This window comes from Acyrthosiphon pisum, chromosome A1 (assembly GCF_005508785.2).
Source record: "Acyrthosiphon pisum isolate AL4f chromosome A1, pea_aphid_22Mar2018_4r6ur, whole genome shotgun sequence".
Lineage (NCBI taxonomy): Eukaryota > Metazoa > Arthropoda > Insecta > Hemiptera > Aphididae > Acyrthosiphon > Acyrthosiphon pisum.
Window position 1 is genome coordinate 52,807,138 of NC_042494.1, and position 16,866 is coordinate 52,824,003.

At 29.4% G+C, this 16,866-nt stretch overlaps 1 protein-coding gene across 5 annotated transcripts in view; it reads left to right on the forward strand.

Moving 5' to 3' along the window:
* The window catches only part of LOC100160659 (ATP-dependent 6-phosphofructokinase), a 21,174-nt gene extending 5,916 nt beyond the window's left edge, over positions 1-15,258 (forward strand). Inside the window, exons 5-17 of one of the 5 annotated variants that reach the window (XM_008191944.1) lie at positions 2,092-2,200; positions 8,410-8,598; positions 9,618-9,808; positions 11,483-11,570; positions 11,679-11,690; positions 11,792-11,812; positions 12,143-12,289; positions 12,353-12,511; positions 12,575-12,727; positions 12,829-13,055; positions 13,129-13,226; positions 13,354-13,576; positions 14,138-15,258. In XM_008191944.1, the coding sequence (XP_008190166.1) occupies positions 2,092-2,200; positions 8,410-8,598; positions 9,618-9,808; positions 11,483-11,570; positions 11,679-11,690; positions 11,792-11,812; positions 12,143-12,289; positions 12,353-12,511; positions 12,575-12,727; positions 12,829-13,055; positions 13,129-13,226; positions 13,354-13,576; positions 14,138-14,279 (1,759 nt within the window). In that variant the 3' untranslated portion in view covers positions 14,280-15,258. Of the gene's footprint in view, positions 1-1,135; positions 1,245-2,091; positions 2,201-8,409; positions 8,599-9,617; positions 9,809-11,482; positions 11,571-11,678; positions 11,691-11,791; positions 11,813-12,142; positions 12,290-12,352; positions 12,512-12,574; positions 12,728-12,828; positions 13,056-13,128; positions 13,227-13,353; positions 13,577-14,137 lie in introns of all 5 variants that reach the window. The other 4 variants (XM_003241077.3, XM_029487259.1, XM_001950216.4 and 1 more) reach the window with 4 other exon arrangements.
* The last annotated feature ends 1,608 nt before the right edge of the window (positions 15,259-16,866 follow it).

Below are 16,866 nucleotides of genomic sequence, written 5' to 3' on the forward strand. Positions count from 1 at the left end.
GATATGTCATTCCCTCTAAAATATTCTCTATCTTTTTTGTAATGGGTGATTTTACTTTATGATTACTTAAAAACAGAAAAAACGATTCTGCGCAAATGCGTTTTGTTTATGTGGCGCGTGGGTCAGAGAGAGAAAACAAATAGTGCGCTGTCATCCTCTTAAGTATACATTTTTATTAGGTTACCCTATAAGTCTATTAAAATGTCTAGTTTAATGTGTTTAGGTTTGAATAATTTAATTAATGTTTTTAATAACTTAATTAATTTGCTAGTGCATTGTGAAGGTTATACAATGATATCAAAAATAAATCTAAATTTATTTAAAATAAATCATATCAAAAGTGATTATATTCAGAAAACATTTTAATTTTTAAATATGACGGGATTATTTTGTATTAGTTGATAGTTCTATCTATTATACAAAATGTGTTAAACGACACCCGCTTTTTAATCACAGTGTTAGGTAAATTATGATAACCTGATAAATAACTTAAACAGTCATAGAATCACCTAAAACGGGTTTATTTTGTTCTTTAGATTTTTAAACCTTATAAATATATTAGGGAAATAAAATTATAGCCGAGTCAATTATTGTTTTCCAATAATGATTAAAGGTAATAAAAATGTATTATGGAATATTTTGTTTATTGTTAAGTGGTTCATATATAATTTGAGTTACCTACCTAGTTACTAAGTATTAATTTGAAAGATTATGTTATGAATGGGACTTTAACATTTTACTAATTTTACGAATAATACATTATTAATCTTAATTAGTACATTTTAGTGTTTTAGTAGGTAATTGTTTTTCAAAGCAATTTACTGAACGGTATTGGTAAAATCTACTAAACTTAAAATATAAAATAAAAAAGATAAAATTAAAAAGAAGGCATAAATATTATTATAATGTCTAATGTATACAAAATACTGTACAAATATTTACATTTGAACAATACGTAATTGACTTGGCTTCGATTTTCAATCTTTTGTCTATTAAAAATGTAAAACTAAATTACATGATAAATAATAATATTTCTCCGTATTAAAACTTGGTCTATCTCTTCTTTTTATAACAAAATAAAAGTGATTGAAGTGTTCTTGTTTCAAGTTTAATAACGCCGCTGTTGCATATAAAGGTACCTTGCACTTGTCACAGCCCTCACTAGTGAAGCTGACTACGTGTTTATACCAGAGATGCCACCACCACGTGATTGGCCGACCAAACTTTGCACCAAATTAGAGCAGGCAAGGACTATATTATAGAAAGAAAAGCAATACATGATCGATACCTTAACCTGAAAATCTTGTAAACTTCTTCTCGGACACATCTTTACCAACACACCTTTAAATCCATTAACAACCGCTCGCACATTTTGATTTTATAATTTATGTATATTTTACTAAAGCATGATTATCCCTGTTTTATTTTATTTGTCTTAGCGCTTAATTATTATATATTTTACGTTTTGTTCTCGCCTCCTTGGTAGATAAGGTCATAGGATGCTCATCGCGCGAATTCATTATATTTATAGAATATAATATATTATGGAGGAAACTGGTCTGATTTGTTTGTGGCTATGTCGCAGGGTGCAGTGTACAGTAGTGGCAAAACCGTAATAATAATAATAATAATAATATAGTATTCATTTTTGTTTATTTATTAATAACAATTATTATAATATCCATACGCCTACCTGTACATGGTGATTATTGATTAGCGTAAGGCACTAATTTTCACTTTTTGTTTTAAAAATAACCTATTACAAATTACAATAATATCATAATATCCGTTTCATTTTTAGTAGCACCATAGCAATTAGAAATTAATTATTTAGGTTCTTTTTATGCTATTTTTAATTTAATATTCTGATATTAGTTAATATAATATTGTTCTATGATAATGTAAAAGCGTTGACAAAAAATTAGTGTCTTACATTAAAAAAAAATCGCTCTGTATAACTCATTTGTGTATAATATATTTATATACATCCATGTATATAGTATAATAATATGTATACATGTATTATACTATTGAATTAGTGGATATTTAGAAATGTATGGTGGGAGTGTGCTATATTAAAAAAATGTGCAGGTATTTAGCTTTGGTTACGGCATTGGCGGCAGAAGCCGATTTTGTGTTCATTCCAGAATGGCCGCCTCACCAAGATTGGGCGTCGAAAATGTGTAAAAAATTGCTACAGGCAAGACCGACTTCTGTTTTACAGCATAAAAATATGATGCATGAGTTGTATTAGTCCGCCAGTGTGTTATATATTATCCTTATACATTGCATTAACTATTATACTATGTTATATACTTGGGTTTTAGCTATATCGTATTATTATTATTAGTCACTATGACAGTATAATTCCGTTAAATTTGGTTTCGAACATTTCACATAATAAAGTGTTACAAAACAATAATAGGAAATATGTTTTGATTTTTAAAAGTATTTGGTTATTAATTATTTTTAACTGCTACTGAAGTTTAACGATTTTGAGGTTTTAACATTAGTATATTATAGTTATTTTTCTATAACCTTATTTTGTTGCCCTTAAAATGAGAAATCCGTAAATATTTTATTTTAGATTATAAATGTATAGGTTGTGAATGTTTTATTTTAGTGTTTACATCACTTAACGTAATCATTTTCTTGCAAGATTGTCGTTCCTTGTTGATCTACCGAATCCACCTTGAGTAGTATTTAAAATATTATTTTCATATTTCAATAACTCAAATTATTGTTTAAAAATGTAATTTATGTTAGATTTTTGTCGTATCAAATTGAAATGTTCATCTAACTAATATAGTATTTGACAATTATTTTGACCCAACTTTTATGAATCATTAAATAATCATAATAATCATTAATTATTATTATGATGAATAATGACCATTGGATATTGATCATAATAAATCCATAAGTTATTTTATGTAACAATGAATTGTATAAATGACTGGGATTGATTGTGGTGCGTTTTGTCTGTAAAGAATGGCTTTAGATATATTGCGTATGATTGTATGAGGAAAAGTAATAAATATTTTAAGTGTTCGATATGTGCATGCATTAATTTTGAATCTAAAACAAGGATGGCAAACGTTAGATAATTTAGTTGCAGCTTTTGTATTATCTGTGTACAAAATTCAATTGTTATACAAATATATATTTTTACATATTTTATTCTATACAATATGTTGTATCATTTAATGATAATTACAATTAATTACAATTTATGTAAATTATTCAATTTAGTTAAACAAACTGTTTGTTGAATGATCAGTTTTTGTTAATTTATATACATATATTTTTATTTAAAGTTAAACAAAAAAATATCGTCATTGTTTGAAATCTTAAATTATAACATATTAACATAATAATAAGGCTCGCGTGTCATTTCTAAAATGTTCGCCATTCCTGGTCTAGAATTAATATTTTACTAACTAGGAGTATTTTTGCTTTAAAACTAATTTATATTTATTAAAAATTATCTTTTCTTAATCCTTAGTTAAAGGAATTGAAATGAGTAATATTCTATCAGTGTAAGACAAAGCCCCGCTACATAGTAATTTAGATGTTGTGTTCTATTTCCAATGTACCTTTTTTTTTCCATGTTTGAACCGACGGCGCCGCGGGGACTGCTTTCGCAATGCTTCCGCGACGCCGCCATCGTTTATTTGAAATCGACAAATATTTATACATACGTGAGGGGGGTAGACGGGACTGCCCGACTTACCCCCCCCCCCCTTTAACATGACATTAGCAAATTTTTAACAAGTTGGGTGGTTGTTCGTTGTTTTCCGGAGCCAACCGGAGTCCGCCGCCCTTGTAGTCTTGTTCTGGTACTTAGTCGGAAGTCCTCGACTTCCGGTATGGTCTAGATCCCTCCCGTGGTGTCATGGTGGGGGATGAAGAACGGTGGTCGGTGACACCTCCGACGTATCGCTGTTGCGAGATCGAATAGTGTCTGCGAGCCGTTCTTCATCGTGCGCTGACGTCAGTCGTGCAGCTGCTCCTCCCGTTCGTCCGCTTCTTTTGTGCTCATGATTGTTTCCACCATCACCATGAACTCCCGTCTATTGGTCGTGGCCTGTTCTACGATCCTACACCGGGCTGTCGGTTCGTCGGGTAGGTCGTCGGGCCGAGGGCCGCACAGGATTTCCTGCACGTTCCCGGGATCTGGTGGGCGTCGGAGAATCCTGGACAGGACAGCTCGTTCGTCCTCCCACCTGGGGCACGCGAAGAGCGTGTGCTCCGCCGTGTCGTCGGGGTTCATGCAGTAGGTGCAGTAACTGTCTATGGCACGGTTGAACCTCAACAGGTAGCTGCGGAAACAGCCGTGCGCAGACAGAGCCTGGGTCAGCCGGGAGGTGAGGCTCATGGTGGGCTTCGCCAGCCAACGTGCGATGTCAGGCAGCAGCCTGTGAATTTCCAACGTACCTACTTAATCTATAACAAACCAATAAGAATTTCTGATAAAAAATTTTACTTTAGATCGACATTCCCAAGTTATATCTCTAAATCATAAAAAAGTAGAAATTAAAAAAAATCACATTTCAATTTGTTGAGAAAAATGTATTAAAGAAAATATCGAGTAAACTTTTCATAGCAATTAAAAATCTGTTCTTTTGAAATAGATCAATACGTTGGAATTACAAATTCCTATGTAAATTACTACGTAGTAGGTACATGTTTAACAAAGACAAACAATTATCACTTTCAATCACCTTATAGTATAATAGGTAATCTTATTCTTGAGAATAGGTACTAGGCCATAAGCACAAATCACTCAAAAATATTAGGGGGTTTAAGCACCCAACCAATTTTTGAGAAAACAAAGTCGTGAGAGCCTTGCTCCTCACACTCCTCATTTATATGTTTCATTTGATATCTCTATTTATAAAATAATATAATTTATAGATTTAAATCAGTATTATCACTATTATCTGTAGGGTTGTACATTTGTATGAAAATTCATTCTTTTAAGATTTTGGTAAAACATAGTTTTCTTAAAACAAAATTTTAATTAGGTACAGACAAACTCAATCATTTAATCATACTTTTGTATTTTATAAACATTCTTAATTTTAAGTTTTTTTTGCCTTTATAGGTAGATTTTTTAATTTTGATAATTTTTTACAATTCCCGTTAATTAAAACTTTTTATACACATTTTATGAACTATTTTTATTTTATGTAAACTGGTACAAAATAATTAAAAATATAATTTTATTTCAATACACCTTGATAGATTTTCATACTTTTTATATTTTGAAGTTTTATTGCATTTTTCTTGTTTTATAGTGAATTTGTTTGAGGTTTTAAATTCATTTTTTAAGTTTTTTTACTGCATTCAATTCACAACCATAATTATAAAATTTTATGAAAAAAAAAAATTTTATATTTTAGATTCTGAGTGGAACGACGAATGTATTGATTTTACAATGATGTGTGTTTTAGATTCTGAGTGAAACGATGAATGTATTGATTTTACAATGATGTGTTTTTTTTTTTTTTTTTTAATTTTTAATTTTTTTTTTGTGTCTGTCATTACCTTTTAGGACAGTAAAAGTGCTTGGATTTTCTTCAACAGTACCTTTTCTGATAGGAAAGTGAATCTAGTTGGTACTTTGGGGGGGTCAAAAGTAATATTTTTCAAAAGCGCCGTAATAAACAAAAGACAAATTAAGGAAAAACGGGAATTTTTACGCAAAATCTGTTTTCGAGAAAATTGATTTTGGTTTTTGGTGTAACTTTAAAACGAATGACTGTAAATACATGAAATTTTCACTGGTTGTTTATATTTCCATTTTCTATACATGATAAATTTTTCAAAATATTTTGATTTGTTTTGAGCTGTTTACGGAAAATTCCAGTTTCCAATTTAATTAGTTTTTTTTTCTATGAATGTCAATTAAACTTTATTTGTTGAGTAAAAATACTTGAAAATTTAATACAAGGCTCCTACTATATTGTTACAATGACATTTGAAAAATATTAAAAATCCTTAGTCACAGTTTTTTTTTTATTAGCATTTAAAGTTCAAAAATTGACAAAATATGGAAAAATCACGAAAATTACCTAATTATATTGAGTTTATAATTCGTAAAAATTTTTCTTTTTAGAACTAAGATTTTAAAATGTAATACAAGATTCCTTATAGGATAATCTACCTTTATCAAAAAAAAAAATGTCTATAAGAAAGTCAAATTAAATTTTTATGAGCGTTTGAAATTCGTATTTCTACAACATTTGATATTTGCTCGATTTCTCATGAGACGATTTTCTTATTTTGTTGTAATTAAAAAACGAGTGACTGTAGAAACTTGAATAATGCACTGAATGTTATTAGCATTTTCTATATACGATAAAATTTTGAAAATAATTTGACTCTTTTTGAGCTGTTTACGGACATTGTAAGTTTTCAATTTGTTTAGTTTTTTTTTTCTATAAATATCAATAATGTTTTATCTATTGGGCCAAAAAGTGTAAAAAATTAATACAAGGCTCCTGATATATTGTTACAATAGCAGTTGAAAAATATTAAAAATACATAGGCAAAATTATTTTTAATAAGCTTTTGAAGTTGAAATTTCGACAAAATTTATCAAATTTAAAATTGAATAATTATTTTGTAGTTAAAAATTTATAAAATGTTCAACTTTTATATCTAAGGATTGAAAATTGAAAACAAGATTTCACGTAAATATTTAACTTTGTTACCAAAAATTCTAAGAAATACATTAGCACAGTTTATTTTTATAGTAATTTTAAGTTCAAATTTGGACTATTAAAAAACCTGGAAAAACTATTTTAGTTATTTTGTTGTGATTGTATAATATTATTCGTGGGTACTTGAAACTTCTAAAGTATACTATTATATATTTATGATAGTATCACGGTTTGTTGTTGATGTATAACGCGTTACCTAATGGATATTGTGATATGATTAATTTGGAATTTATAATTGATACCTATTATAGGTCAATTTTTTTTTAATACTATAGATAAGTATACCTATAATAGGTATGTCTAATACCTAGACTGACAAACCGTCTCCACTCAGAATCGTTTTTCTTATCCAGTGATATTATATCATTGAATTCAAATTTAACACTATCCATTATACAGTAACCCACTTGTAACCTACTGTACAGCAGAGCGACATACACTTACCTACCTTATTTTTTTAATTTTTTAATTTTTTTTTGTGTCTGTCATCACCTTTTAGGACAGTAAAAGTGCTTGGATTAATAAATAAATTGAATAAGTCGATGTCAATTGTTAATTAAAATATTGTGTAATGGTGTAATTAATAATAATTCAATTGGTCTATACTACGCAAATGATTATATAAATAAAAAAATTAACTATAATAAATAAATGGCATGGCGCGTTGGCTGCTATCGGTCACGCAATGTGACCGAGAGTAATAGTAACGTCCGCTGCCACTATAATAGTTCCATGATGGGACAACTTTTCCGTACCAACCCTACCAACTATAGTCCATAATCCCTACAATAGATAGCTGAGAGCCATAGTTGGGGGGCTCAAGTTCAAAAAAAAATAATGAATACATTTTTTTTTACTAACTGTACCTATAGTTTTATCTGCTATGTCCCCGGCCCCGTGTAAGAACTTATGATAATTTCCCATATTTGTAATGCCTGACCGTGAAGTTTCATTTTATCGATTTCGAAAATGTATTAAAATGTATTAAGCTAATTTTAAATCATTTTCTTCAATTTTAAAGTTACCATTTAATAATTAATTTTATTCTTATTTCATTATTAGGTAGGTACATAATTTTGGTCCAATTAATTAGGCAAATATTGATTAAAGAAATTCTAATAAATCTTATTTGTTTGAGTTTATTTTCGTTAGCCAAATGACAATAGTAAAAAAATCTTTCTCGCGACGACAGTAGTGTTGTCATATAACAATACTTTCTACACTCTACAGACTTCAGTATTCATTACAATAATATACCTAATGTAATATAATCATTAATCACTTTCGCTGCTGTTTATCATCATCCTTGTAGTCAGTTGTTGCATCGGGGCTTTATGTACACTTTTCCGCTTTTTGTTGTATTGCGTGACGAAATTGTTTGAATTATTACTTAATTTTGTTTGTGTATAGACGTTGTTAAATTATCGTTATCGAAATGTGAAAACCATTCGATTTTTGAAAATGTAATAAATAATATATCTTATGTGTATCGATGGATGAGTAACTATAGTAAGTGGGTGTATGCCTTAAAATATAAGCACCGTGGTGGATGAAAATCTTATTATCTTCGAGCTTTGCGAACAAGCTTTTTTGGATATGACGTGCGTCGTTTGGCCGGTTTTTCAATTATTATATTAATATTCATAATGTGTTATATATAATATGCTTTTTATATATTTAGGAACGGACGGCTGGCCAGCGTTTAAACATCATCATCGTGTCCGAAGGTGCCATCGACCGTGACGGACAGCCGATCACTGCCGAGATGGTGAAACAAGTGGTAGTCGATAACTTGAAACAGGACACGCGGATTACGGTCTTGGGTCACGTCCAGAGAGGAGGTGCCCCATCGGCTTTCGATAGAGTTTTGGTAAACATACTTCTCTATAGGATATTTATATTATAACCACGGTTTAAGATATACTTAATAATAGATATACTAATCTTAAACCGTGATTATAACGTTATTTGAATTTGGGTGATAACAATGACCTAGATCAACGATAGTCTATAGGTTAACCTACATGCGAATAGTTTAATATTGTTTATATTAGCAGTGTTCAGTTTGAAATAACGGCAGGCTAAAAAAAAAACGATGTCCAGGATTGTATAAGTTATGGGTTGTAGTTATTATCCAGAAGTTTGCTACCTTTCGTTTCGTTAGCTTAAGTCCCATGATATATTATGGAAATTGAATGTTAATGACTATCACGTTTCACCCTTCCAAAGTTAGGTTGTTAGGATTTGGAATATTTGGATATTTCCTCGAACAGTCATTTTTGTAAATTCATATTTTAACAACGATGGAGTCATTGTGCCGTTAATTAAATTCGGTATTTCTGAGACTTCATTCTCCCTCTAATGAACTACCAAACTATCAAAGTGCAAACGCTCATTAGATCATTTAAAGTTGTATACTAATCATGTATAACAAAGCCTTTAAAAGAGATTAATAAAAAACTTTTTTAATCGGTTGGTACTTTGATTTTTGTTGCCGTTACAAAGACGACATATTTTGTTCATTTCAAAATATTTTTTTATGGTATTTCGTGGTTATCGTCAATTTATTTTTGAATATAAATATATATTTATATATATGTTATACGCATATTCAACCTGATTTTTTATGTATAAATATATTATATATATATATAGCAGTGCTAATTTTAAGTTCTACGTATAAAGGATATATTTGTAAGATTTTGATTCATTCAAACTTTTTGTCGTCTTATAACTGTATGCGTCTACCATTATGGTAATCAATGTCAAGAATCGCATCTTCTGGAATTTCTCATGTTAAGGAATAATAGTCGCCTAATTCATGCAGTATTATATACATTAAGGTTAAGTTATATTATGTTTATCCTTATTGTGATTTTTTCGTCGTAGGGGTGCAGAATGGGAGCCGAAGCTGTCATGGCCTTGATGGAAGCTACACCAGAAACCGAGGCTTGTGTCGTGTCATTGGATGGAAACCAAGCGGTCCGTCTGCCGTTGATGGAATGTGTTGAAAAGACTAAAGCCGTGGCCAAAGCGATGGCAGACAAAGAATGGGAATTGGCTGTACAACTCAGAGGAAGGTAAAAACATCAAATGCAGTACTGATTTACTGCAGTGACAAAAAGTGTTAATTTTTTTTAATCTTTAATCTTTGACGAGAAATAAACAAGTAGGTGCTCAAAATACCACAAGTACCTTTCTGTAAACCTGCTTAACGGTTTTAGAAAATTAAACAACTGTTGTTCTTGTTGTATCAATGTATAGAAAATTTGTATGATAATTATTAAGTATACTTAATACACACTAGAAATAACGCGAGTAAATATTGTCATTTAATAACAGATAATTGCTCAGCTATACATTAGGTGTCTAATGTACCTCTTCACTGAGTAGGTCACTATACAAATTCTGAGTGGAGCGATAATGTATTGGTTTTACAACACAAATTCTTTTAGGGTTATCCAATGACTTTTTCTAGTAGAACAAATGCCCCAGTGGTCCAGTCGTCTTGTAATCAAGGGAAGTTTCTTGTAGAAAATGGGATCTACTCTGAACTTTTAATCAAAAGTAGAAATTTTCCAATACTAAAATACTAAAATAATTGGAAAAAAAATGGGCAAGTGGGTGTTGCTCTGATGTACAGTAGGTGACAAGTGGGTCACTGTTATGGATGGTGTTAAATTTGAATTCAATGATATAATATAATTGTACAAGAAAAACGATTCTGAGCGAAGGCCGAAGACTGTCAGTTAGCCTATGATATTACTAAGTATATTTGATAATATTATTTTGAATAATGTAATTTCTATATAACCTATTTAACTGGAAGCTTGTTTTAAATTTTCAATCCTTAGCTATAAAAGTTGAACATTTTAAAAATGATTAACTACAAAACAATATAAAAATATAAAATGTAATTACAAAACAATAATTACATTTTATATTTGATACATTTTTTAACTTTAAATGCTGATAAAAAAAGTATATCAAGAGCCTTGTATTACATTTTCACGCATTTATTCCCAACAAATACAATTTTTTTGACAATTATAAAGTTATTATGAATTTCTAACTCAAAATAATTTGTACATTTTCGTGAGTTTCACATAGTTAGTCAATATTTGAACTTTAAATTCGTATAAAAAAAAATTGTGTGGATTTTTAATATTTTTCAATCTAAAATCAATTCATTCATCGCTCCGCTCATGATCTAAAAAATTACAAAAATTATTTTATGTTTTATAAATTGTAATATTATTATTAAAATAACTGATTTGTAATCTTAGTTACCAAAAAATTAAACTGTTTCTGCTCAGAATTGTATTTCATTGTATACAAATATAAATTTAATTTAAACTCATCCATGACAATGTACATTTGACACCTGTCACCTACTGTACAGCAAACTGGTTATACTTATACAGTATACATGTCGGTTTTTACTTTTCCCGATTTAAATTATTTTAAAAACAACCACGAAATTTTTACTTGTGATCACCCCCCAAATATAAACTAGATAAACTTTCCTATAAAAAAAAATATAAAATACATCATTGTATAACCGATACATATATCCCTTCACTCACAATCTTAATTGTATCTAATAATAGGTACCTATGAGCATTCCTCTATTATTAAACAGTACCAATTTGAGTAGGTTCACTTCTCATAATTTGTTAGGAATACAAGATAAACCGCATGACGTTTTGTCCAATAAATCAATTATTCATTAAAAGCTTAATTTTTGTTTGCAGGAGTTTTGCGAGAAACTTGGAAACATACAAAATGTTGACACGTTTGAAGCCACCGCGGTCAGCGTTCGATGAATTGGGACGTGGATTGGTAAGTTGATAATTTAATTAAAATATTTATTTTTCTCAATGATATTCCCGTATTTCTTTTTATTAATTTAAACAATATTGTTTGATATTTTTTCCATGAATCCCTTAGAGTCTAAATCGAGTAAGTAAATTGATTTTCCAATTTGTTGTGCAATATATTATTATTGCAAATACCAAACAAATACCAAAAAAATCACATTAAAATTATTGTTTTTATAACAGCAAGACACTCTGTGGGGTCAGGTAAGATGAATTATGGTGGAGTAGCAATATTTTTGGAGTATTTCGGTTTTTAAGCTTCATAACGCTTATAATTCGTGATTTGAAATGAAAAATTAATGACAAATACAATAATATTATTTAAACATTTTATCAAATTATAGTAGATATTGTATTTAAAATAGGTATAATAGTTGTATTAGTGTTAACTATTTATTTGAGTGTGTTTTGATTGGGCTTACGTAATATTGTAATGCAGATTCTTTTTCTACAGAGATTTTATTGGTAGTTTTAATTTTATAAATGAAACTCAATAATGGCATATTAATAATTTCAATTCATTAACAATTATAGGAAGGTTATACTCTTGCTGTAATGCACATTGGAGCTCCAGCATGTGGTATGAATTCTGCCGTACGTTCATTTGTACGGAATTGCATCTATAGAGGGGACACAGTTTATGGAATTCATGACGGTGTGGAAGGTTTAGTTGCTGGAAATGTAAGTATTTTATTATGTAGTTTAAGGTTAGCCATAGCGTTAAATAACTCTTCGGTTTCTCAGATTCAAGTAATGCAGTGGTCTGACGTTACTGGCTGGGTCGGCCAAGGCGGTGCTATGTTGGGAACAAAGCGTACTCTTCCAGAAAAAAGAATGCCGGAAATTGCTGCAAGGCTCAAAGAGTTCAACATCCAAGCACTTTTGATAATTGGAGGCTTTGAGGTTAGTAACATTCTCTATATATTAGTAAACTGTTTGACATTTATGTTAACTTAATTATTTTAGGCATACCAAGCTGGAATTCAGTTGGTTCAGAACCGTAACAATTTCCCGGAATTCTGCATACCAATGGTTATAATACCATCAACCATTAGTAACAACGTGCCTGGTACAGAATTTTCGTTAGGTTGTGATACCGCTCTAAATGAAATCACAGAGGTTTGTAATTTTATTAAAGATTTTTATCACAAAAACATTTTATTTATTATTGCCTTTCATACATTTGTATGGCCTATATGTGGTACAATTTCTTATTATAGATTTGTGATAGAATTAGACAGTCCGCTCAAGGTACTAAGCGGCGTGTATTTGTTATTGAAACTATGGGTGGTTACTGTGGATATTTAGCTACCGTTGCTGGTCTGGCTGGTGGTGCTGATGCAGCTTATATATACGAAGAGAAATTTACCATAAAAGATTTGCAAAACGATGTTTATCATATGGCTTCAAAGATGGCAGAAGGTGTTCAACGTGGTTTGATATTAAGGTTAATTTCTGAATAAAACCAAAAACTTAATATTAGTATCTTACAAGTCTGAAAATTGTGTTTTTACTTTTAGGAATGAAAAATGTAGTGAGAACTACAACACTGACTTTATATTCAGACTTTACACTGAAGAAGGGAAAGGATTATTCAGTACTCGTATGAATGTTTTAGGTAAAGCTTTTATTTATAGTATGTTAAATTGTCCAATCTAATAAAATAGTTAGAAACAAAAAGTAACTTGATAGTTGAATTGTAATTTCATAGTAAATTGTTCATTATTGTACATTTATGTTTCTAGGTCATATGCAACAAGGTGGTTCACCTACTCCATTTGATCGTAATATGGGTACAAAGCAAGCAGCAAAATGTGTGGAATGGTTAGTTGAAAAATTGAGAGAGTCTACTAGACCAGACGGAACAATTTATACAGATAATCCAGATACAGCAGCAATGATGGGTGTTATAAGACGGCAGTATCGTTTCACGCCTTTAACTGATTTGTTGCCTCTTACCAATTTTGAGTAAGGAAATTATTTTAATTTATATTTTATTTCAGCAATATAGATATTTTAATTGATGTGTTGATTAGAAAATAGGTGGTTGTAAGAAATTTTCATTTTTAAAATTCCCACATCTATAAAAGATATCCCAATTAAATAAATAAATAATTTGTTATAATATTGAGTAGACATTTCAAAAAGTATAAATAGTGTAAATTTGTAAATTAATAGCTAGTGACCGCTATATTGGAAATAGCTTAAAAAGGTCATTGTAACTGACATTTAAACCATGAAATTTGGAGTTGAGAATATTATTTTCTGAAAAACAATAATAATATTAATCTAGGATTTTTCTATACCGCGGCCCACGAGAGAATATTACTGTGGCCCGATGAAAACATGTTCGATTCCGCGCATACACTAAATGGCACAAGCTGGGAGAATGCCTACAGTATTCATGTACAAAACTGTAATACTCTTTCGTGGGCCACAGTATAGGGTTGTTTGAATGTTAAATTATTTATATTGAATACAAATTTAATATTATATAGTTTTTAATTGACAAGTTATTTTTATTTACAGGCAGCGTATAGCTAAGACTCAGTGGTGGTTGAAATTGAGACCACTCTTACGTATACTCGCTAAACACGATAGTGCGTATGAAGAGGAAGGTATGTACATAACAGTTGAGGAAGGACTTGAAGCAGATACACTGTTGGCTTAAATAAACACTTTACTGATAATATGTTTTACTGAAACTCTGTTATTTTTATCCGAAGAGTGTGCAAATATATTATTAATAATAATGACTAGGTACATTTAAATTGAAAAAAAAATTCACCTATTTAATAATTATTATACTTTATACATTAGTAAACACTCTAGTCATCAAGTGTAAAGTAGATAATACTTATATCCTCGACAAATTATTGAAACTATTATAATAACGTTTGTTAACTACGTTTAGACTGTTTTTTAGATAATTGTGTTTATCAGTACAATACTGTCTAGTTTAATGTTTGAACGAGATTTTAAATATTAAAAAATTTATTTAATGTAACCGATTAAATTTTTGTTAAAGTAACTAATCATTTTCCAAATATTTCTTATTATATACAAATATCTGACATCTACTACTTAACATAAAATAAGTGTTAGCTATTTTAGATTAGGAATTTTTTTTATTGTTTAAATATAACCATATCAATTTGACAATTCAATTTTTAAATAAACATATTATTCAATAGTTTGAAATTGAGGGAGAACTCAATTAATATCCATAATAAAAATTATACAGTCAATACAAACCAAATGTGATTTAAAATTTCTTCCATTGCCCTTTAAACTATCCTTCCAATAGAAACGATAAATTGTTAAATAATAATGTGTACAAAACTATACACCAAAAATAATGATTGTACAAATTTGTATTGTTATTAAAATTTAATAAGTTATACTTATACATTGTGTGTAGTTAGAAAATTATTGTTGACAAATACTATTAACTGTAGTGTATTATGCTGTTATGTTTATTATAAATTAAAAACTGTGTATGTTCAATGATCTTATTATAATAATATAGTATCACTTGAAAATTTGAGTTATTAGAGAAGTAATAAATATTAATTTTAAACATTATGTATGTATTCCAACTTCCAAGCAAAATTTACATAATATATTAATTACATATTATCAAAACAAAACGTTGTTAATTACATTTTGGAACATCAAGATTAACAACAATACTATGTATATTGTGTAAAGTGTATATTTATTATTTATTATTATTTATTATACCTTATGTGGCTTATACAGTTATACCACATTATAGATTAAATCTGTATACAGTATACTATTGTTCTATGCTTATACTCAAGTAAATCATTATTGAGGTCTATACTATGCCACAATCTATTTATATGGGTACAATGTTCAAATGTTATAAAGTATACTGTATAGTATAATAATGAACATGTTTGCTACTTAACATAACTCATTGTGATGATATAGAATAAAATAGTTGTGTTTCAGCTGTAGTTCATAAGCACGAATCTCATTGAGCAGTAATTAAATATTTGCAAATGCACCACCTGATCATTTTAATAATTTGGTTTTTTCAAATAAAAAAATTCCTTCTCTGTTAATTTATAATTTTAAATTTACGACCATGATTATGCCCAATATAGTAAATACCTTCTATACCTATTCTTGAGAAGAAACGGTCGTCTGTCGCAGTCTAGTACTGGGTAAGAACCACAGATATATAAAAATATATTTTATACATTTTTATATATCTGTGGTGAGAACGCATAAGACTAATCACGCGTCTATTAATACGTTTATTTTGGTCACTATTTTTATAGTCTATTCAGTATAAGAGCACACCAGGTTTACGTAGAAAAACTGCTTTTCACTGTGGCCGCCTGGTGTCGTCTTATTCTAAATAAAGTATAATATAAACGATATCATTATGGTAAATTTCGTTGGGGGGGGGGGGCGAAGCATACCATGTTTTAAGGAGTAGTGTTTAGGCATTTAATATTACATGTACATTTTGACTGTCAATATGTGAGAATTGAATGAACATATTTCAGCTATGATATCCTAATGACTAATGGTTTAAAAATATGATATTTTTGTATTTATATTATTTATTATAATTTATAAGTTATGGCAATAATTGGAATAGGTATTAATAATCGCCTATGGTAAAATCTAGTAAACTTGTTAATCATTCGCATAATCCGTTTTCAAAATTAAATAACCGTCAAACCAAATTCCTCCATTTTTGTCTGGATTTTTGGTTTAATAACTTTTTAGAAAAGCAATATAAGTACATGCATTTCCTGTAATTCCAAAGCTCTACTTGTATATAATATTTTTTAAAAAAGCGGGTAAGTGGATGTCACTCTACTGTACAGTAGGTAACAATTGGATCACTCATAGGCGGAAATCCATTAACATTTCAGGGGTTATTTAAAAAAAATACAAATTGTGCCATTTTAGCATTGTGTTTAGGCAGTTATTGTTCAACTATTATAATCTGTGAGCTGTCGTGTAGATGGGTATTGACATAATGATATTGATTAAAAATAGGTACAATATATTTAATCAATGGTATTGGTTACCTATGGGAAAATATAAGTATATACGCACTATGAACACGATACTAATCAGTGTTCACTTATATATATATATTATGCAGTACCTAATGCATATTATTAAAATACCTGTATGGCTGTATAGCAAAATTTAAGATGATAATACTATCTTAAATCATGCTGTATTGTTAAAATATTTGTATAGAAGTC